The sequence below is a fragment of the Macaca thibetana genome, chromosome 9 (genome assembly GCF_024542745.1).
Source record: "Macaca thibetana thibetana isolate TM-01 chromosome 9, ASM2454274v1, whole genome shotgun sequence".
Lineage (NCBI taxonomy): Eukaryota > Metazoa > Chordata > Mammalia > Primates > Cercopithecidae > Macaca > Macaca thibetana.
Genome location: NC_065586.1, coordinates 46066116 through 46088729, shown reverse-complemented (window position 1 = coordinate 46088729; position 22614 = coordinate 46066116). Strand labels below are relative to the sequence as shown.

Below are 22614 nucleotides of genomic sequence, written 5' to 3'. Positions count from 1 at the left end.
GAGACCAAATATATTTACTGTCACAAGTTCTTATTTCTCATTATTTACAAATGTAGTTTGTCCTCCTGATCCCCTTACACACAGTTCCACTCCCTGCCTTGGGTGAAGTCACCCCCTCTTATCTGAAATCGCCTTATCCAACTCCTATCCAGCCTTCTCTGTTCCCACATCAAGACTGTCTGTCTGCCGGGCGTGGTGGCTCACGCCTGTAATCCCAGCACTTTGGGAGGCCAAGGAGGGTGGATCACATGAGGTCGGGAGTTCGAGACCAGCCTGACCAACATGGCAAAACCATGTCTCTACTAAATATATAAAAATTAGCCAGGCGAGGTGGTGCATGCCTGTAATCCCAGCTACTTGGTAGGCTGAGGCAGGAAAATTGCTTGAACCCGGTAGGCAGAGGTTGTAGTAAGCCAGTATCGCGCCACTGTATGCCAGCCTGGGCAACAAGAGCGAAACTCTGTCTCAAAAAAACCAAAAAACAAAAAAACAAATAAACAAACAAGACTGTCCTTGGTATCTTTGAACTCCTAGTGCAATAACACATGATTTAGGTTTTTTTTTTTTTTTTGGTCATTTATTGACTGGTTCTAGGAAAGGAAAATGTAGAAACAGAATACTGAGCTAGTGGCAAAACAAAAAAGACATAGTACAAAAGAGAGTTTGGAGTCTGCTCTACTTGGGAGAAATAAATGAAAAAAATATTCCAAAAAATAAAAAAATTCAACTTTGGTTTTTTAAAAGAACCCTCTGCATAAAGTTCAGAGATCTTGCCTGCAGGAACAAAAAACACACAATAGAAAAACTGACTATAGTTCATAATAAAAGCAGTCCTTATTTGGTAAACCTCCAATACGAGTACATCACCTTTGGTTATTTCTTTGCTCTTTCTCTCTTGGCAAAAAAGAAAAAAAAAATTCATGCAAAATCCTACTGAGGCCCAATATGTACAAACTATTTTTTAAAAGTCCTGTGTTGATATATTTGTGATAATGACAAATGATAAAAGGAGCCGTACTACTGACACCCTTTGTAATTTTCATTTGTCATCTTTCACATTTTCCTCTAGCCTAGAAGCAAATCAGATGAATTATGTCTGATAGACTTTCTCCAAGAATAATAATCAAGAGAAATAGCAATTCATGATAAACAAAGCATTTTCTTAGTTTTTAAGAAAATGCTAAAAGTTTTAAGTTTTCTTAGAAAACTAAGAAAGTAATTTCAAAATTATTCAGTAGAAAATACTTAAAAATAAATGGAGTACACACTGGTAGAGAAATGAGTTGTTCTGGCTAACACATTAATCTCTTAAAACACCAAAGTCTTCAAACCTCTTTTGATGGAAAACTCTTTAAAATGTCATTTCAGGTCTTTGGAGTTGGGTGTAGGGGAAAAAGGTTATTTCATTTCTTTAGTAATTAGAATAAATGGACCTCTAGAGATATCATCTATGCTGAGTTTCATATGCAAAGTTGTTTGAATATATATTATTTTCTAGGAAGATATGTATTATTTTCTAGATAGATATTTTCTATCTTCTAATAGCCTTTAACAGAAATTTCAAAAGTATCTATGATCTGAAGTATTAGGAAGCATTGTGTCAAATGCATGAGGTGGTTCTCAATCAGTGCTTAGGATGAAAAGCCTAAGATACAATTCGTAACTTTTTGCACGAATAAATCCCAGACAACGATTAAGGTGGGTGCTGGAATCAGATGCCCAGAATCTGAACCCCAAGTCCACTACGTACTAGCTGTGTCACCCTGCCAAAGGACACTTCACTCCTCAACCTTAGTAGCCACATTTGGAAATCAGGGACAACAGTGTATTGCATGAGGCATAAAAGCAATGATGCATGAAAAGTTCTTACATGCATTGTTGCTATGAGGCATAGAAGCGATGATGCATGAAAAGTTCTTAATAAAATGCCTGGCACACACGGAGCTGAATAAATGTTAGTCCTTGCTAATATTTGACCTCAGTGAAGGCAAAATGTGTGTGGCTGCAAAATCTTTCAGGTACAGTTGCCTTTTTGCAAAGATAATCGGAAGGTCTTGCTTGAGCAGCTCCTTCTCCTGGTTTGTTGTCTTGTCCTTAATAAAGCCTTTCCTGTCTTTATCAGTAGTATTTCACATATTAACAATTCCAACTTGATAGTGAACACTTGAATCTGTATTAATTTCTGGGAAAAGGGAAAATACTGATTCATTTGGATAACTAGTCGGTTTTAGACAGCAGCATTAGATTTAAGATTGTTGTACAGCAAAAGAAACTACCATCAGAGTGAACAGGCAACCTACAGAATGGGAGAAAATTTTTGCAATCTACTCATCAGACAAAGGGCTAATATCCAGAACCTACAAAGAACTCAAACAAATTTACAAGAAAAAAACAAACAACCCCATCAAAAAGTGGGCAAAGGATATGAACAGACATTTCTCAAAAGAAGACATTCATACAGCCAACAGACACATGAAAAAATGCTCATCATCACTGGCCATCAGAGAAATGCACATCAAAACCACAATGAGATACCATCTCACACCAGTTAGAATGGCGATCATTAAAAAGTCAGGAAACAACAGGTGCTGGAGAGGATGTGGAGAAATAGGAACACTTTCACACTGTTGGTGGGATTGTAAACTAGTTCAACCATTATGGAAAACAGTATGGCGATTCCTCAAGGATCTAGAGCTAGAAGTACCACATGACCCAGCCATCCCATTACTGGGTATATACCCAAAGGATATAAATCATGCTGCTATAAAGACACATGCACACGTATATTTATTGCGCCACTATTCACAATAGCAAAGACTTGGAATCAACCCAAATGTCCATCAGTGACAGACTGGATTAAGAAAATGTGGCACATATACACCATGGAATACTATGCAGCCATAAAAAAGGATGAGTTTGTGTCCTTTGTAGGGACATGGATGCAGCTGGAAACCATCATTCTCAGCAAACTATCGCAAGAACAGAAAACCAAACACCGCATGTTCTCACTCATAGGTGGGAACTGAACAATGAGATCACTTGGACTCGGGAAGGGGAACATCACACACCGGGGCCTATCATGGGGAGCGGGGAGGAGGGAGGGATTACATTGGGAGTTATACTTGATGTAAATGACGAGTTGATGGGTGCAGCACACCAACATGGCACAAGTATACATATGTAACAAACCTGCACGTTATGCACATGTACCCTAGAACTTAAAGTATAATAAAAAAAAAAAAAGATTGTTCATGGTTATATTGGGGAAAGGACTTGGGGTAGAGCTGCTTCATTTTTCATTTTGTAACTTTCATTACTATTTGATTATGTGAATCATACATGTGTATTTTATGGGTTTGCTGAGTACAAAATTTATGGGCTATTTATGAATCAATGTACTCTATTAAAGTGATATTAGAGATTTTTCTCTTCATTACTTACATTATAAAAGCCTAATTATTGGGTAAAATAAATAGGAAAAAAAAAAAAACCAAACCCAGAAGAACGGTCACATGGCAGAGACTAGTGTCTAGGATTTTTTCAACATCTACAGGTTAATATTTTAGTTTTTAATGGTTACAGGCAGAATCCTTAGTATTTTTAACATAAGTAGATAAAGATCGATTTTCCTAAGCAATCTGAATTATTAACAGTGGTAAACCCAATTTCTTCCCACTATATGCCAAAGGTTCAGCCTCAATTTTTATTTATTGTACTTAAACACTACAAGTTGTATTGAACTTTAATATATACTGGTGCTTAAGCTCCAATTTTTGATGCCTAATTCTCACAAAGTATACTTTGGATAATGAGTGAGCAGTGTTTGCCTTCCTGCACGTGGGGCTTTACTGCCAAAAGCAAACTTGCTAAATGGATTCATACACACAAGTGACAGGAAGACTGACAATCTGATGTACAGATCACTACCATTACCATGGGTCTTCACTTTCTAGTATACTTGGGAGAAAAGACGCATTTGGCTTCCATGAAATAAAAAGGCAAAAGGGCAACACAGTTCTGTATTTAAATAAGATGTATTAAAAATAATCACCTCGGGGCAAAGTGCTTTTAAAAGACATACACATAAATTACCTATCCTCTAACTGAACTTTCAGACAAGTCCTACATTAAATTCACCTACAAAGGTTATATTTTATCTGTGGCAGCAGATGCAGACACACAGTTACTTAAAAATAATAGAAACTGTGAGTTTATTCAAAGTTACCTAAGTTTTGATGGTTGTCAATTGATCATAGCAAAATAAGTCAGAAACATTTTTCCCCCAGTGAAGGCAGAGAAACATCTCATTTTAAATCAGTATCAGTGCTTTCTATATTCTTCCCTTAAACAATGACATCCCAGAGGCTGAGGGCGTCTTTAACCCTGCAATGACCCTTGCATTACAAGATTCCACTGTTTCCTTCTGGCATTTTGACTTTTAAAAACTAGCTACTGGGCTAACATAGGGTACACTTTTTTGGGTACTAATATTTGTAATTAAAAGACTCAGGGTCAATGTATGAGAGAACTCCATCTACGGTTCATCGACTATAAGTAAATTATGATAATTTTAGAAAATTTTATGATAGTAGCATCAGTGATAGGGAATTTTAATAGTTTTAATATCAAGACAACTGGGGGGCAGACTGGAAGAGAAAGTTAATTGACTACTACCATCAATAAATTGCTATTATCAATCTGTACTTTCCCTCCAAACTGACTTTTAAATGATAAACTTCCTTCTAAAAAGGTAGACTGGTCTCAGGCAGAACCGTAGCAAACAAAATACAGATAATTTACTCAGAGAAAAGTTAATAGAACAATCTTTGATAATATTTCCAAACACATCAGAACCTTTGAACCAGTCTTCTCAAATCAGTCGCATAATTCTCATAATATGCCCCTTTGCTAGAAATATTTTTAAGGCCTCACTTAAACTTCTCTTCAGATCCTATAGCATACTCTTTCAAATCCTTAACATGGACAAATCTAACGGCCTCAGGTACATGTGGTAACTGGGAAAAGAGAAACACAAAAACAGTGTGTATTATTAAATATTTACTTGGAAAAAGTACACATCAGCCACCAAGTCTTAAAACCATCTGCTTCCCTTACAGAGATTATTACTAAATGGTTGCTTTGCTTCAACCTCAAGAATTTTAATTTAGAAAACTCAGGCATAAGGTTGCTCTTGAGGGCAAATGAGAAATAGAAAGCTGAAGGTAGGAAAAAGGGTGGAGAGAGGCAGATGAGGTTTTTTTTTTTTTTTTGGCAAAGAACCAAGGGGAGAGAAGACAGGTTAGTGGGGAAAGGGCAGAATGTGCTAAAATATGCTTAAGAGGGAAAGACAATTTCATAGGGATTATCCAAAACATTTAAAAAAAATCTCAATCACCTAATATATTCTGTGTTTCTAAGACTACAGCGGGACCACAAACGTTAACAATTTCTTAGACGTTAAAAAAGCTTTTAGAAAGGAGACCTGTCCCTCTTAGAATGCACATTCTCTGCAAACAAGGGTGATAAATGGTTGGATAGATCTGGGGGTGTCTTGAACACAAAGCATGGAAGGCTACAGTACCCAAATTTTGCTGATCAAACAGTATACTGTTTATTAAGCACACTAAAATATTTAAGGGCTTTCATAGCTATATAATCTTCCCCAATCCAGAAAGCCTTTCAAATTCCTGAGGATAATAAATTTATCACTTTGTAGAGGCCAATTTTCTTTGATGTTCTATCATCTTGCAATGCTTGCAACAGTGTATTAGTAACAATTCAGTTTCTCCATGTTTACATGCTGGGAGTTAATAGCATGCTTTTTTGTAAATGGGATAAGTAGAACAGAAAGTTGTATCTTACACTCCAGTACAAGCAAGTGCTACAATAACAGTGCTTTGGTATGGCTGACCCAATTTGTTGCTAGGTTCAATATTTTGGCATTAAAACTGCTGTGGCAACAAGAGAGAGGACAAACTATGGTAAACGAGTTGCTTCAGTGAGTTTGTGGAGCTGCGATTTATAAAAACAGGAGAGGGTTGGGCATCCGAAAAACCGAAGAAAAGGGATTTCAGAGACCAAATCAGATCCTGCAGAAAACCACATACACTGATTTATCTGTACACCTTTTAAAGGACTGGCAAATGCTGCCAAAAAGATAGCAAAAAATCAACTTCACGTCCGTTTTAAGAAAACGATGCAACTCAATATTTACTATACATTGCCTGAACTTCCTCCAACATCCTTATTTGCCTTTCTTTGGAGTCTGAACTTGTATTCCTGGTTTGGAGAATAAGGGAGTGGTAGGAAGAAGGAAAGCAATGTAGGAGACTGACGGTATGTATATTTTATACAATTTTGAAGCTAGAAAGGAAATCAGAGGTCAAAGTGGTTCAAACATTGGTTTTGGCTGAGGAAACCAGAGCTAGAGGATAATTAAGCTCCAAAGTTAAGTCCTAGAAGTGGGTGGGGTCAATGCAAATTTAGTAAATCTTTAAAAGCAACCTTTGTTCCCCCTTCTGGGAATATCAGCACCGCTCAAGTTTTTCCGGCACAGAGAGGATTTCTAAACATCCTTAGAAGTCAGCGGGCATAATTGAAAGGGCACAGAACCAGGTTTACTGAGACAAGGGTCTAGCCCAACATTCTCTGTGCTTCTCGGCCAATCCATCTCCAACAGGACTCCTCGCCTCCCTGGGCTCTTTATTCCATCTAATTTTTCTTTTTTACAGTAGACAAAAGTGGTTTGTCCATTCCATTTTAGGTTATTAAAGAGTTATGGTGCAATGTATTGGGGGAAAAAAGGGAAAAAAAAAGCTCTCATTTGCTCGAAGAAAGCAATCTGACCACAGAGGCCAAATCTACAGACATTCAATGATTTAAACTACAGGATAACCCAGTGACTACCAAACAGTATCTGACCCCTTTCTTCACGTATTATATCTTTCCTGAAGCTCAAATTCAGTGCTAGCCAGGACCAGTACACACCCCCAGAGCTATTTCATTCCATTGGCTGGCTGGCCACCCGCAGCCTACAACCTGTAGATTTATTGTCAGGACGCCGGGTGTTTATTTGTCAGAGATATTACATTGCTTGTGATTTTTTTTTCGTGTTTTTCCTTTTTTTGGGTATAAAACAACCTGTCAGAATGGGAAAATCACTTAATTGAAACGATTAACGCGTGATTAGTAAATTCCTTTGGTTAATAAAACTGTCTAGATTTCAAACTTAGAAGCCAAGTCATTTTCTATGTTTCTATATCATCTGTCACTTTTAGGACAGGAGTGAACAAATATCAGAAAATAATTTGACAGTTTGCATTTAGGGGAGAGTCACAGAAGCCCAAGAATACCGACGAGGCATTATCACACGCGCAGGTCATTCCCTTTCCTAGAATTGTATTTCGGCAGGACCCGCCGTGTGTGACACAGACACGGGGACCAAAAGGAGACCGGTGCAGCATCTACTCTGCATGCAAGATCGACATGTACAGAGGCCCGGGATGACGGCGCGGGGGAAGGCGAAGGCCAACCGCATGATGGTTTTAAGGCGGAAAAATCACCATCCACAGAGCCGGCCACATCCGAGGCGGGGTGACCCGGGAGGGGACCCGGCCCGCCCCAGCTGGGCTGGGCTGGGCTGAGCTGAGCAGCAGCCCCGCACTGGCAGGAGGCCGGAGGGGAGAGCCGCAGGGGAGGCAGGGAGGGCGGGACGGGGCCCGGCCGACGCTCACCTCCCTTGCAGGGCGTGCGGTGCTGGCTGTGCTGGGCCCGGTAGCCTTCGATGACCTCCCAGGAGCCGTCGTCGCGCCGGATGGGGAAGGAGAGACTCAGCACATGGTTGCAGGGCTTGATGATCCGCAGGATGCCGCGCACCCGGTTCCGCTTCTGCTCCTCGCTTTCCCGGGTCCTCAGGTCCTCCACCAGTTTGTCCTCCACAATGCTGGCGCCGCGGTCGAAGAAGCCCTCCACCATCTTGAAGAAGTTGGGGTCGTCCTCGCGGTCGGCCACCGCCTCGCTGTAGTGGCGCCGTGCGGCCAATGCGAGCCCCGGTTGCGGGGCGGCTGCGGGCTGTCCCCGGGCCCGGCCCAGCAACGCGGCCGAGTCGGCTGTCGCCGAGCCCAGGGCTGCGGGCCAGGCCCGGGACAGCAGCAGCGCTTCGCCCAGGTAGCGGTACATGGCGGCAGGCGGAGAGGAGGTGCGTGATGGTCGCGGAACAGGAGTGCTTTCTCAGAGTCCCCGCGACTAGGGAGGAAGGGTCCGGCGCGGGTTGCCCTTTTAAGCTGCAGCTTCCTGTCTGCCCGGCTGTCCCCTCCCCTCGGGCGCTCGCCACCTAACGGGGAGGACGGACTTCGGGGGCAGGGCGCCGCCCAGGGCGCCGGGCCTCCGCCTCCGCCGCGGCCTCGCCCGGCCTGGCTGGCGGCGGCGCGTGCCGGCTGGGCGTCGGGGCCGCGCAGGCGCGGGCGGGCTCGGCGCGCATGCTCGCGCGCCCATAGGAAAGGGAAAGGGAAAGGGAGGGGAGGGGAGGGGAGGGGAGGGGTGGGGAGGGCCGGATCTGCTCGCAGGCCGCACCCGCCTCCCGCTGGGTGCTCAGGTATGTGCGCCGCGGGGGTCCCCCAGGGGGGTGGGAGGTAGCCCAGGGAGGTCGGGGTCGGGGGCTGGCCTCTGTGGGGCGCTGAGAGGCCGAGTCCCGCGGAGCGCAGCACGGGTCAGGTTTGGCGGTCTGGTCGGGGACCGGGTCGTGTGAGTCACGGGCGCCCCTCCTTTCCGCCCGCGCGCCCTCGGAACGGGCGGCCCAGCCTGGCCTGTCCTCGGGCGGCCTCGGGCCGGGGCCGGGTATGCGGATGCTGACACGTGGGCAGGAAAGCGAGGCAGAGCCGCCGCCGCGGAAGGCCGGGCTGAGGGCTCGGCGTCACCAGGCAGTGCTGCAGAGAGCTGCGCGGCACCCGGAGTTGGATTATGTGTGGCTGGTGTGAGCTAGAGAGGAGTCAATCGCCCACAGGCTCTCACCACGCGAGTTTTTCTTGTCCCATTCGGCTGCTCCGCAGTGTGGAGGTCGCATAGTTAACGCACGTCGTGGTTGTGTCGCTCCACAGCACTGACTGTGCTTCACCTTTGCAGACAGAGGCTCCGGGCTGGCGCGGTGGCTCATGCCTTTAGTCCTAGCACTTTGGAAGGTCGAGGCTGGAGGATGACTTAAGCCCAGGAGTCCGAGGCTGCAGTGAGCTACGATCACTTCACCGCACCCCAGCCTGGGCGACAGAGGGAGACCTTATCTCCCTCTGAAGTAGTGTAAAATAAGGAAACTAGAAATTCGATAATGCCCCCAGGAAATTCTTTCTCAGGAATATATGTGTTTGTTAAATGGTTCAGTATATGATTTATTTTTTATTTTATTTTATTTATTTATCTGAGACGGAATCTTGCTCTGTCGCCCAGGCGGGAGTGTAGTGGCACCATCTCGGCTCACTGCAGCTTCCGTCTCCATGGGTTCGTTCTAGCGATTCTCCCCACCTCAGCCTCCCAGGTAGCTGGGGTTATAGGCATGCGCCACCACGCCCGGCCAATTTTTGTATTTTTAGTAGAGATGCGGTTTCGCCGTGTTGGCCAGGCTGGTCTCCCAACGCCTGACCTCAAGTGATTCGCCCGCCTCGGCCTCCCAAAGTGCTGGGATTACAGACGTGAGCCACCGCACCTTGCCTCAGTATATGATTTATAAACTTTATGCTATACGAGGGTTCAGTTATGTATTTATACATACTTGATAGGAAATGCTAAAGTTACGCATTCCTATGGATGTCTTTGGCGCTTTTAAAACTAACGAGGCCGGCAGGGTGGCTTACGCCTGTAATCCCAGCTCTTTGGGGGCCAAAGCAGGTTGATTGCCCTGAGCCCAGGAGTTCAAGACCAGCCTGGACTCATCTCTATAAAAAGAAACTAAAAAATAAAGCTCTAATGACAGTCATTAAGACAGGCTGCCAAACGCCACATTACTAGTGTTAGCGGTCTCAGTGTACTTGGGTGGTTTTAAAATGACACGCATTTGATCCGCAGAACGATGGTACTTCCTGATATGTTCACGTTATTCGTCTTTTAGAATATGGAAGAGAAAGTTCTTAGTTCTCGAAATATTGTGTAAAATATAAAGTGACAACCTGGATCTGTTAAATTACATTCATCTATCTCAGTGTACTCTCACAGTAAAAATTATCTTTTTATACAGGTGGAACTTATATTTTAACTTACTTGCTAAATAAATCATTGCCATTGTGCTGCGTTTTTCAGTGAAAAATATACTCTGACCTGAATCCTGAATTTTCACTGATGGTCAAAAGATTAAGGTATCAAATTCCCTTTTTACTAGATGTATTATCGTTTTACTCTCTTACATCACAATCCCCCACTCCTGCAAAAAACCCTTGGAGTTTCAGAATAACATGATTGGCATCAGTAAACATATGGAAATATTTTTCTTTTTGGATTAAATTATTTGGTTATGTTCTGAGGAAAAGGGTTTAAAAGCTTAGTTTTATTGTCTTTGTTTATCTTTATAACCTTAGCCTTCAGAAAAATAAATGTTTCACTTTGCTGCTTCTGTGGCCTGTTCACCTGAATTCAAGAAGGTGGAATTGGGCCTAAGGAGGTGTCTTACACCTGTAGTCCCAGCACTTTGGGAGGCTGAGGCGGACGAATCACTTGAGGTCAGGAGTTCAAGACCAGCCTGGCCAACATGGTGAATCCCCGTCTCTACTAAAAATACAAAAATAAGCCAAGCATAGTGGGGGGGCCTACAAAAATTAGCCAGGCGTGGTGGTGGTGGAGCGGTGCTCGTAGTTCCAGCTACTCAGGAGAACCGCTTCAATCAGGCGGAGAGGTTGCAGTGAGCCAAGATCGTGCCATTGCATTCCAGCCTGGGCAACAGAGAAAAGACTCCATCTCAAAAAAGGAAAGGCAGAATTGAAGAAGCTTTGGAAGAGGTGAGGAATAGAGTTGTGGAAATTACTTTTTTTTTTTTTTTTATTGAGAATCTCCTATGTGTAGGTGCCTTGCAAACTGGCTTCACAAGTACCCTATAAAATAGATGTTTTTATTTTTAAAATCATCATTATGTTTTTGTTTCGTTTTAGACAGTCTTGCTCAATTGCCCATGCTGGAGTACAGCGGTGCAAACTCAGCTCACTGCAGCCTCTGCCTCCCAGGTTCCAGTGATTCTCCTGTCTCAGCCTCCCAAGCAGCCGGGTTTACAGGTGCTTGCCACCATGCCCGGCTAATTTTTTTGTATTTTTAATAGAGACGAAGTTCCACCGTGTTGGCCAGGCTGTTCTGAAACTCCTGGCCTCAAGTGATCTGCCCACCTTGGCCTCTGAAAGTGTTGGAATTACAGGTGTTGAGCCACTGCACCTGGTCATTATGTTTTAAAATTACATGCAAGTAAAAAAATGTGAAGAGTAGAAATAGGTTTTTAAAAAGCAGAATGAAATTATCCATTTCTTCCCCCCATTTAGTGAATATTTGCAGTATTTCTTTTCAGACTATAGGTATTATAATTCCTGATTTATTAGAAGCAGGGAGTGGCTGGGGGTGGTGGCTCATACCTGTAATCCCAGCACTTTGGGAGGCCTAGGCGAGCAGATCACCTGAGATTGGGAGTTGGAGACCAGCCTGACCAACATGGAGAAACCTCGTCTTTACTAAAAATACAAAATTAGCCTGGTGTGGGGGCGCGTGCCTATAATACCAGCTGCTCGGGAGGCTGAGGCAGGAGAATCGCTTGAACCTGGGAGGCGGAGGTTTCGGTGAGCCGAGATTGCGCCATTGCACTCCACCTGGGTAACAAGAGCAAAACCCCATCTAAAAAACAAACAAACAAAAAGAAGCAGGGAGTGAGGCCCACAGAAACCAAACAAGTTGTTGATGATCACCAAGCTTGTAAATAGGCTGAGATTCAAACCTGTGTATCAGACTCCAAAGTTACCCTATTTATACTATTCCAAGAAGTATTTTAAGTATTTGTTCCATTTAGTTAGAAATTATGTACTGTGATATAAAGTCTAATGAGTTTCAACTTTACATTTATGATTACTTTTGTAAAATATACAGATAATTTGCAAAGTAAAGTTTTTTGATTTTTATTTTTTGAGACAGGGTCTCACTATGTCACCCAGGCTGGAGTGCAGTGGCACGATCACAGTTCACCACAGCCTCCACTTCCTGGGCTCAGGCAATCCTCCCACCTCAGCCTCCTGAGTAGATAGGACTATAGGCGCCTGCCGCCACTCCCGGCTAACTTTTGTATTTTTGGTAGACGTGGGGTTTCACCATGTTGCCCAGGCTGGTCTCGAACTCCTGGGCTCAAGCGATAAGCCCGCCTCTGCTTCCCAAAGTGCTGGGATTACAGGTGTGAGCCACCATGCCCAACACAGTGAAGTTTAATTATTCATAGTAATTTCCCATTCAAATGAAGACCAAAATTCAGCTTGAAGGGAACATTCGATAGCATTCCACTAAGTCAAATGAATTTTCCACCTTTGAGTTTTCCTTAGCTGGTTTAAAATTCCAGGTCTGTTTTCTTGATTCATAGCATGCTTTTTTTCTCTCTTAAAAATATTTTAGAATATTGTTAGGATTTAGAAAAACATAGCATATAAATTCTTGAGCCATTCATTTTTAAAAATAATTTAATTTGAAAAGGTAAAAATATACTTTCTACTTTCTGTCTCACCAAATCGGTCTATTCCGGACTTTTCCTATAAAAGGAGTATGTGACCCTTTGTAACTGTCTTTCACTTGGCATAGTATTTTAAAGGTTTATGCATGTAGCATGTATCATGTACTTCATTTCTTTTTATGGCTAGTTTTTGTTGTATGACTGTACCACATTTTAAAAATCTATTCATTATTGATTGACACTTAGATTATTTCCACTTTTTGACTATTCTGAATGATGCTGCTGTGAACTTTTGTGTGTGCATATGTTTTCAGTTCTTTTGGGTGCGTTTATACCTAGGAATGGTACTTCCATGTTTAAATTTTTGAGGTACTGCCAAATTGTTTTCCACAGTGGCTACAACATTTTAATTCTTACCAGCAGTGAATGAAAGTTCCAATTTCTCTATTTCTTCACCAACACTTGTTATGTGTGTTTTTTATTATAATCATCCTCATGGGTATGAAGTATTTTTTTGCAGTTCCTTGATGACTAATAATATTTAGCATCTTTTCATGTGTTTATGGGCCATTTTTATGTCTTATTTGGAGAAATGTCTATTCAGATCCTTTGCCCATTTTTAAGTCGGGTTGTCTTTTATTGAATTGTAAGAGTTTTTTTAATATGTTCTAGATATAAGTTCCTTACCAGATATATCATTTGAAAATGTTTTCTTTCATTCTTTAGGTTATATTTTCCCATTTTTCTTAGTGACTTTGAAGCACAAGTTTTAAATTTTGACGAAGTCCAATTTATAAATGTTTTCTTTTGATACTTATGCTTTTGGTATCATATGTAAGAAATCATTGTCTAATTGGAGGTCATGAAGATTTACGCCTTTGTTTTCTTCTAAGAGTTTCATAGTTTTTGCTTTTACATTTAGGTTTTTATCCATTTTGTGTTACTTTTTGTACATAATGTGAGAAAAGGATCCAATTTCATTCTTTTGCACGTGGCTATCCAGTTTATTTGTTCAAAAGACTTTCTTTCCCATTGAATTGTCTTCACACTCTATGAAAAATAAATTGACCTACATGTGAAAGTTTATATCTGGATGCCAGTTCAGTTCATCCATATGTCTATCCTTATACCGGTACTACCTTGTCTTGATTACTTTAGCTTTTTTTTGTTTGAAATGGGATCTCACCCTGTTGCCCAGGCTGGAGTGCAATGGCACAATCTTGACTCACCGCAACCTCTGCCTTCCAGGTTCAAGCAATTCTCCTGCCTCAGCCTCCTGAGTAGCTGGGATTACAGGCGCGTGCCACTACGCCCGGCTAATTTTTGTATTTTCAGTAGAGATGGGGTTTTACCATGTTAGTCAGGCTGATCTTGAACTCCTGACCTCAGGTGATCTGCCCTCCTCGGCCTCCCAAAGTGCTGGGATTACAGGCATGAGCCACTGTGCCGGGCCGATTACTCTAGCTTTGTAGTAAATTTTGAAATTGGGAAATAAGAGTCTTCCAACTTTTTTTTCCCCCAAGATTGGTTATTCTATGTCCATATGAATTAGTGTCATGATATTAATTTCTGCACAGAAGTCAGCTGGAATTTTGAGGGGGATTATGTTGAATCTATAACTTGGGAATTAGTGCCATTTTAACAATATTACATCTTCTGATTCATTAACATGGGGTATCTTTCTGTATATGTAGGTCTTTTAAAACTTCTCTCAGGAATGTTTTATCACTGTCAGAGGATAAGTTTTGCACTTCTTAAAACTGAGTAAGCTAAGTTAGCAATTCCCAAAAATTATATGAGATGGTAACTCCCAAAATTCTGTAGCATAACAAGATTATTTCCTTAATGGCAAGCATATTCTAGCCCCAGAATAATTTAGAATCAAGTATAGAATTTAAGAGAATCAAGGATACAGCAGTAATACTTTGAGTCTATATACTTGTGTGTATTTGGCTTAAATGTTTTAGGAGAATTGGCCTTTAAAAATTTAAGATATTTGTTGTTTCAAAATAAAATGCGTAATCAACTAATAAAAAACAAGTTTTGTACTTTTTGTTGAATTTATTACTAAGTATTCTTTTTGATGCTATTGTAAAAAGAAATATTTATTTATTAAGAGATAGGGTCTTACTGTGTGGCCAGGATGGCCTTGAACTCCTGGGCTTAAGACATGCTCTTGCCGCAGCGTCCTGAGTAACTGAGATTACAGGTGTGCACCACCACGCCTGGCTCAGAATGGTTTTCTTAACTTCATTTTCAGATTGTTCACCATGAGTATATAGAAATACAATAGTTTAAGCTGGGCATGGTGGCTCATGCCTGTAATCCTAGCACTTAGGAGGCTGAGGTTGGTGGATCACTTGAGGCCAGGAGTTTTAGATCAGCCTGGCCATCACAGAGAAACCCTGTCTTTACCAAAGTCACAACAAATTAATTAGCTGGGTGTGGTGGTGCATGCTTGCAATCCCAGCTACTGGGGAGGCTGAGGCACGAGAATTACCTGAACCCAGGAGGTGAAGGTTGTAGTGAACCCAGATCGTTCCACTGCACTCCAGCCTGGGCGACAGAATGATTTTTGTATGCTTCAACTTTGCTGGACCACTTGGGCCCAGGAGTAAAAAAAAGAAAAGAAAACAAAACAAAATTATCACAATTATTAAATTCTTTCTAAGCCCAAACTTGAAACTTATACATAAATAGGTAAAGTAGTCCGGAGACCAAAAGATTTGAGAACTGTTCTTTGTAATAGGTTATCTATTTTCCTCTTAGAAAAACCTTTTCTAAGAATGTCAGTTAATCTGCATGGCTGGTTTGGGTAAGTCTTCATTTTCTTGCATTGCTGAGTAACAGTCAACAAAGGTTTATCAACTCTTGCTTAAGGATTCCTTTCGTGTTGTGAGTAAACATGAAAAATGTAGGATCTTATCCTTTTAAGCTATCATGCAAGAAACATATGAGGTCTCTTAAAAATTAACTGTGCTGGCTGGGCGTGGTGGTTCACGCTTGTAATCCTAGCAGTTTGGGAGGCCGAGGCAGGTGGATCACCTGAGGTCAGGAGTTCAAGACCAGCCTGGCCAACATGGTGAAACCCTATCTCTACAAAAATACAGAAATTAGCCGAGCATGATGGCGGGTGCCTGTAATCCCAGCTACTCGGGAGGCTGAGGCAGGAGAATTGCTTGAACCCAGGAGGCGGAGGTTGCAGTGAGCTGAGATGGCGCCACTGCATTCTAGCTTGGGTGACAAGAGCGAGATTCTGTCTCAAAAAAAAAAAAAATTAACTGTGCTTATAAATGGGAGCTAAATTAGGAAAAAAATGAAAAGTAAAAAGAAAATCAAAATTTAAAAATCAAAAGATATATTAACAAATTAACTGTACTAAGGTAGGATTCTTTTTTTTTTGCAAGACTGAGTCTTGCTCTGTCGCCCAGGCTGGAGAGGAATGGCACAATCTAGGCTCACTGCAACCTCCACTTCCCAGGTTCAAGCGATTCTCTTGCCTCAGCTTCCCAAGTAGCTGGGATTACAGGTGCCTGCCACCACGCCCAGCTAATTTTTGTACTTTTAGTAGAGATGGGGTTTCACCATGTTGGCCAGGCTGGTCTTGAACTCCTGACCTTGTGATTCACCTGCCTCAGCCTCCCAGTGTCGGGATTACAGGTGTGAGCCACCGCACCCGGCCACTAAGATAGGATTCTGATCTCACCTGTATGTTATTTATGATGCCTCTCTTTATCTTCATTTTAAAATAGAGATTGGGTTTTTTGTTTTCTTTATGTATAAAGAATGGCACATTCAGTTATTCATCATTCAAGATGCCTTGCCATTCAGCTCTGTTTAATGATGTGGACCACCCTCTAGAAAAAAATCTTTATCCTTTCTTGAGCATTTTGTTTTTGAAACTTTTAGATCAATTGTAATTTCAGTACAATTGGTGTTAGAGGATAATAAGAAAGGAAGTGTAAGGTAAAAATTGGGGCACATCTGTAATGCTGTTAAAAACAGACATAACTGAAAAATACACCAGAGAAGCAAAAAGTACCTTCTCCTTGACCATTCTAGAGGTGTTGCAGAAGAAACAGACTTTATGGGTGAAGCATATATGTGAGTATAATTACGTTGCGCTTGCTTCTTAATGAAAGACATGTCAGTGAAGGACTAGGCACAAGGTAGAGATGCTGATAATGTTGACTCAGCTCAGAAAATTGGACCTGAAGTAAGCAGATAGAGATTCCTTAGGATGCTTTGACCCTCAAGTAGCAATATCCAAATAAAAATGGCTTAAAGGAAAGCCATAAACCAAGATAACATTATCTAACAAGAAGCCTGAAGGCAGGGCTTTTCCATTGTCAGTCCAAGGGCTCAATGATACCATCAGATACCTACTCTGCTCTTCTCTCTGTTACAGTTCAGCAAGTTTGTGATATCTTTCGTAAGGGTTGTAAGATGGCTTTAGCAGTTCCAGGGGTCATATGCAGCCATAACTAAGTTCTTTGGTGAAATAGCAGTTTCCTCCTGTGCATATCCCCGTATTAGTGAAGAAACCTTTTCTAAAGGCCTGCCAACTACCTTCAACTCTCTTAGACCCCAGTAGCTAGGATTGGGTTGGTTACATGCCACGCCCTGGCTGTAAGGGAGGCTGCAAGGAAGCCTTACTGGTACTTTGGCCTCTGAAGTACAGGCAGGCTGTGCCAGCCAGGAAGAAAGGTAGAAAAGGAATAATTGGGTTTTTTCATTTGTTTGTTTTGAGACGGAGTCTTGCTCTTGTTGCCCAGGCTGGAATGCAATGGTGGGATCTCGGCTCACTGGAACCTCTGCTTGCTGGGTTCAAGCGATTCTCCTGCCTCAGCCTCCCCAGTACCTGGGATTACAGGCACCCGCCACCACGGCCGACTAATTTTTTGTGTTTTTAGTAGAGATGGGGTTTCACCATGTTGACCAGGCTGGTCTTGAACTCCTGACCTCAGGTGATTCACCTGCCTCGGCCTCCCAAAATGTTGGGATTGTAGGCGTGAGCCACTGTTCCTGGCCAGAAGGAATAATTGTTAGACAACTCACAGTGTCTGCCATATTTGCCACAGAAATTAACTGACTTGCTCTCTGCTGTCTTACTGTGATAATATATTTTTTTAACGCAGTTTACAGGAGGGGAGAACATTCTTAAATATGGCGCTGGGAATCATGTTATTTGCAGTTTTATACTGTATACAGTAAACAGTCTTCAAAGTCTAGTTCTTGAGATCTTAAAAATGATAACATTTTTAAAATTATACCTTCTATTTTTTGAACAGCTTTTTACTATTGACAGCTTGTAAGGAAATCGTTTTCATGTTGTCGTGTTTACTTTCTTATCTAGACAGGAAGACAGAACAGAAATCCATCCTCAACTTCTGGGGAAAATCTGAGGATTATAATGAAATATCAGGTGCTTAAATGATTTCAACAGACTTTTGGATGAAGTTGCCATTAGCAACTTGTTATCATCAATGTAACACACATAGGCAAGTGGATTAAAATAAGAGGACTAAACTGACCTTTATGTTGAAATTAGAAGTTTCGTTGTCCTATAGGCAGAAATGACAGTTTCATTGGATTCTCTGTTATAGTAATATATCATCAGAAGGATAGCTTGGGATAAGACTATTTTGAAGTTACATGGGGTGGATATTCAAAGTGCTCTTTACGTAGTTACTGTCCTCCACAGTTTCCCCATTAAATATGGAATCCTTGTGATTGCATTCTTGGAGGGCCATCGAAAACCAGTGAAGCACAGAGAGACAATTTTTTTTCTATGATATCAATCTAAAGCAGTAATTGACAAAAAAAAAAAAAAGATTTTAAATGTAGGATAAAGGCCGGGTGCAGTGGCTGATTCCTGTATTCCCAGCACTTTGGGAGGCTGAGGCAGGTGGATCACCAGAGGTCAGAAGTTCAAGACCAGTCTGGCCAAGATGGTGAAACCCCATCTCTACTAAAAGTACAAAAACTTAACTGGGCATGGTAGCGTGCCCTTGTAATCCCAGCTACTGGGGACGCTGAGGCAGGAGAATTGCTTGAACCTGGGAGGCAGAGGTTGCAGTGAGCCGAGATCTTGCAACTGCACTCCAGCCTGGGCAACAAGAGGGAAACTCCATCTCAAAAAAAAAAAAAAAAAAAGAGAAAAAAGAAAAAAAGAAAATAATATGGTACTGTGCTATGGGATAACAGGGAATACCTACTTTATATTGGGTGTTCAGAGAAGGCCTTGAAAAGAAGAAACATTTAAACTGAAATTAAAGGCTGAGTTGAAGCAACCTATTAAAGAGCTATGGGAAAGGCATCCTAAGTGAAGGAAATGGTGTGTGGAAAAACTGTGATACAGAAAAGACCTCGACATGTTTTAGGAATGGACAGAATCCAATGTGACTGTGGTTGTCCTAGTGGAGAATGTTGTGATTTTGGACAGGTGGATAAGCGTCAGATCACATAGGCAAGTGCTTTACATTTTACCTTTTGTGCAGTGGAAAACCCAATTGGAAGTATAGTAGGCATAAATTGTGTAGACTATATACTTAAATATACAAAGATGTAATTTTCTTTTTTTTTTTGGAGGCAGTCTCACTCTGTCACCAGGCTGGAGTGCAGTGGTGCAATCTCGGTCACTGAAACCTCTGCCTCCTGGGTTCAAGCAATTCTCATGCCTCAACCTTCCAAGTAGCTGGAATTGCAGGTGCATGTCATCACACCTGGCTAATTTTTGTTTTTTGCTTTTTTGATATGGAGTTTCGCTCTTGTTGTCCAGAGTGCAATGGTGCGATCTCGGCTCACCGCAACCTTCGCTCCCCAGGTTCAAGCCATTCTTCTGCCTCAGCCTCCCGAGTAGCTGGGATTACAGGCATGCGTCACCACACCAGGCTAATTTTGTGTTTTTAGTAGAGGCGAGGTTTCTCCATGTTGGTCAGGCTGGTCTCGAACTCCCGACCTCAGGTGATCCGCCCGCCTTGGCCTCCCAAAGTGCTAGGATTACAGGCACGAGCCACTGCGTTCGGCCTGATTTTTGTATTTTTTAGTGGAGATGGGATTTTGCTATGTTGGCCAGGCTGGTCTCGAACCCGTAACCTCAAGTGATCCACTGCCCCTTGGCCTCCCAAAGTGCTGGGATTACAGGCTTGAGCCACCGTGCTCGGCCTAGAGATGAGGTCTTACTATGTTGCTCAGGCTGGTCTCCAACTCCTGGGCTCAAGTGACCCTCCCCCCCTGACCTCTTAAAGTACTGGGATAACAGGTGTGAGCCATTGTGCTTGGCCAACTTTATTTCTAAATAACTAAAATTTCCTTAGCTGTGTTTCTACTAGTTAATAGAGAACAATCCTGCTAAACAATCTTGCCACTTTAGGATAAAAAGTCAGTAGCTTCTGGTTTAACTAAATTAATTGCATGTTAATCTAAACCCTTCTAAATACTTTGTCCTTTGGATAAATATTCAGTTTCCTCACATAGCCCACCCCTTCCCTTTTTTTTTCCTGTGGTAGATGGTATCGGTAGATAAATCTTATAATTTTTCCTGGCATTAAGGGAGAGTCATATTATCTTTGTGCCATCCTCTGTCCTTCTGAGCCATTGCGAATGACTGGCTTGGTCTTGAATGGGATTGTCTGCTTCCGCCACTTCTGAGGATGATGTCCCTGCTACTACTGTAGCCTCTGGGGAACACATCTGTGCATGCTGGGTCCTCCTTAATCCCAGGCTCTTTGGGTTATACTGGCCCAATGGAGAGTGCTGATATGCTTGGGACTCTTACAAAGCAGCTTTTCAGGAATATAGTTTGGGCATGTCATTGGCTATTATGCCTTTAGCAAGGCATGATATTGTATTAGGTGCAAGGTTTTGCTAAATGGCTACAGTCCCTGGACCATAACTTGGGAAAGGGAAAGACAATTATTTCCCATTCTGGGTCTCTCCCCACAAACACTGGAGATTTTTCTTACCCTTCCACAAATAAGATTTTTTTTTTTTTTTTTTTTTTTTTTTTTTTTTTTTGAGACAGTTTCATTCTTGTTGCTCAGGCTGGAGTACAATGACTCGATCTTGGCTTACTGCAGCTTCTGCCTCCTAGATTCAAGCGATTCTCCTGCCTCAACCTCCCGAGTAGCTAGGATTACAGGCGCTTCTACTGTGCCTGGCTAATTTTTTGTATTTTGGTAGAGACAGGGTTTTGCCATGTTGCCAGGCTGGTCTCGAACTCCTGGCCTAAGGTGATCCACCCTCCCCAGCCTCCCCAAGTGCTGGGATTATAGGCGTGAGCCACCTCACCTGGCCCCTCAAATAAGATTTAGCTCCAGATAGGACAGGAGGTAAAAATTCTGAATTTACATCCACTCTTTCTTTTAACTTTTTTTTTCTTTGAACTCTTCCCCCAAATTTTTATGTCATCTTGATCAGTGTGAGAGAACTGTACTTATGTCATCACCTGCCTTTCCTCTGTGCTGAAGTTTACACAACAAACTGTACCGTGAAAGTTTTCTTGGTTTGGTTGGTGATAGTTAAAATCACAGTTTTAGAGTTTGAAAAGCTGTCTTGGCCGGGTGCAGTGGTATGGTTCTGAGGGTTAATTTTTATATACACACATATAAACACACATACACATATTTGAGTTCAAAATGTATGTTACTACATTTTACAAAGGAATAAGTAATTTCAGAGATTCTATATCAATATTAAATCCTGGCTGGGTGCAGAGGCTCATGCCTATAATCCTAGCACTTTGGGAGGCTGGCACAGTTAAGATGACTTGAGCCCAGAAGTTTGAGACCAGCCTAGGCAACGTAGTGAGACCCTGTCTCTACAAAAATACAAAAATTAGCTGAGCATGGTGACACACGCCTGTAGTCCCAGCTACTCAGGAGGCTGAGGTGGGAGGATCACATGAGCCCAGGAGGTTGAGACTACATACGATTCTACCACTGCACTCCAGCCTGGGCAACAAGAGAGAGACCCTGTCCCTCAAAAAGAAAGAAAGAAAGAAAAAATAAATAAGAAGCTCTCTTTTGGCCAGGCACAATGGCTCATGCCTGTAATCCCAGCACCTTGGGAGGCTGAGGCGGGCGGATCACAAGGTCAGGAGTTCAAGACCAGCCTGGCCAACAGGGAAACCCCATCTCTACTCAAAATACAAAAAATTAGCTGGAAGTGGTGGCAGGTGTCTGTAACACCAGCTACTCGGGAGGCTGAGGCAGGAGAATCACTTGAACCCGGGAGACGGAGGTTGCAGTGAGCTGAGATCGTGCCATTGCACCCCAGCCTGGGTGAAAAAAGGCTCTCTTTTCTCTTAAGCCTCTAGATCTTATAATTGAAATTCTTAGCTTTCAAGAATTATGATTTTAATGGATCAAAGACCTAAATATAAGAACTGAAACTATAAAATACTTAGAAGAAAATGTAGGTTTAAATATTCATGAACTTGGATTAGGCAGGTTTCTTAAATATGACTCCAAAGGTGCAAAAGAACAAATAGATAAATTGGACTTTATTAAAATTAAATTTTTTGTGTGTGTGTGAGATGGAGTCTTGCTCTGTTGCCCATACTGGAGTCAGTGGCACCATCTTGGCTCGCTGCAACTTCCGCTTCCTGGCTTCAAGCGATTCTCCTGCCTCAGCCTCCTGAATAGCTGGAACTACAGGCATGTGCCACCACGCCTGGCTAATTTTTGTATTATTAGAAGAGACAGGGTTTCACCATATTGGCCATGCTGGTCTCGAACTCCTGACCGTGTGATCTGCCCACCTTGGCCTCCCAAAGTGCTGGGATTACAGGCGTGAGCCACCACGCCTGGCCCTTAAAATTAAAATTTTTTTTTTAAGTTTTTATTTTTTTGAGACAGGGTCTCACCATGTTGCCCAGGCTGGAGTACAGTGGTGCCATCATGGCTCACTGTAGTTTCAACCTCCCTAGACTCAATTTGTCCTCC

At 42.3% G+C, this 22614-nt stretch overlaps 2 protein-coding genes across 8 annotated transcripts in view; one reads left to right on the top strand and one right to left on the bottom strand.

Moving 5' to 3' along the window:
- The window catches only part of LOC126962609 (glutamate dehydrogenase 1, mitochondrial), a 38165-nt gene extending 29715 nt beyond the window's left edge, over nt 1-8450 (bottom strand). For both annotated transcript variants that reach the window (XR_007728735.1, XM_050803860.1), the window contains exon 1: nt 7734-8450. Coding sequence is in view for 1 of the 2 variants with exons in the window: in XM_050803860.1 (XP_050659817.1) it covers nt 7734-8178 (445 nt within the window). In the remaining variant the exon portion in view is untranslated. The remainder of the gene's footprint in view (nt 1-7733) is intronic.
- A 62-nt stretch (nt 8451-8512) lies between these two features.
- The window catches only part of SHLD2 (shieldin complex subunit 2), an 87500-nt gene continuing 73398 nt past the window's right edge, over nt 8513-22614 (top strand). For 2 of the 6 annotated variants that reach the window (XM_050803831.1, XM_050803833.1), the window contains exon 1: nt 8971-10340. The gene's annotated coding sequence lies outside the window, so the exon portion shown is untranslated. Of the gene's footprint in view, nt 8594-8968; nt 10341-22614 lie in introns of those variants that run through there. The other 4 variants (XM_050803837.1, XM_050803834.1, XM_050803832.1 and 1 more) reach the window with 4 other exon arrangements.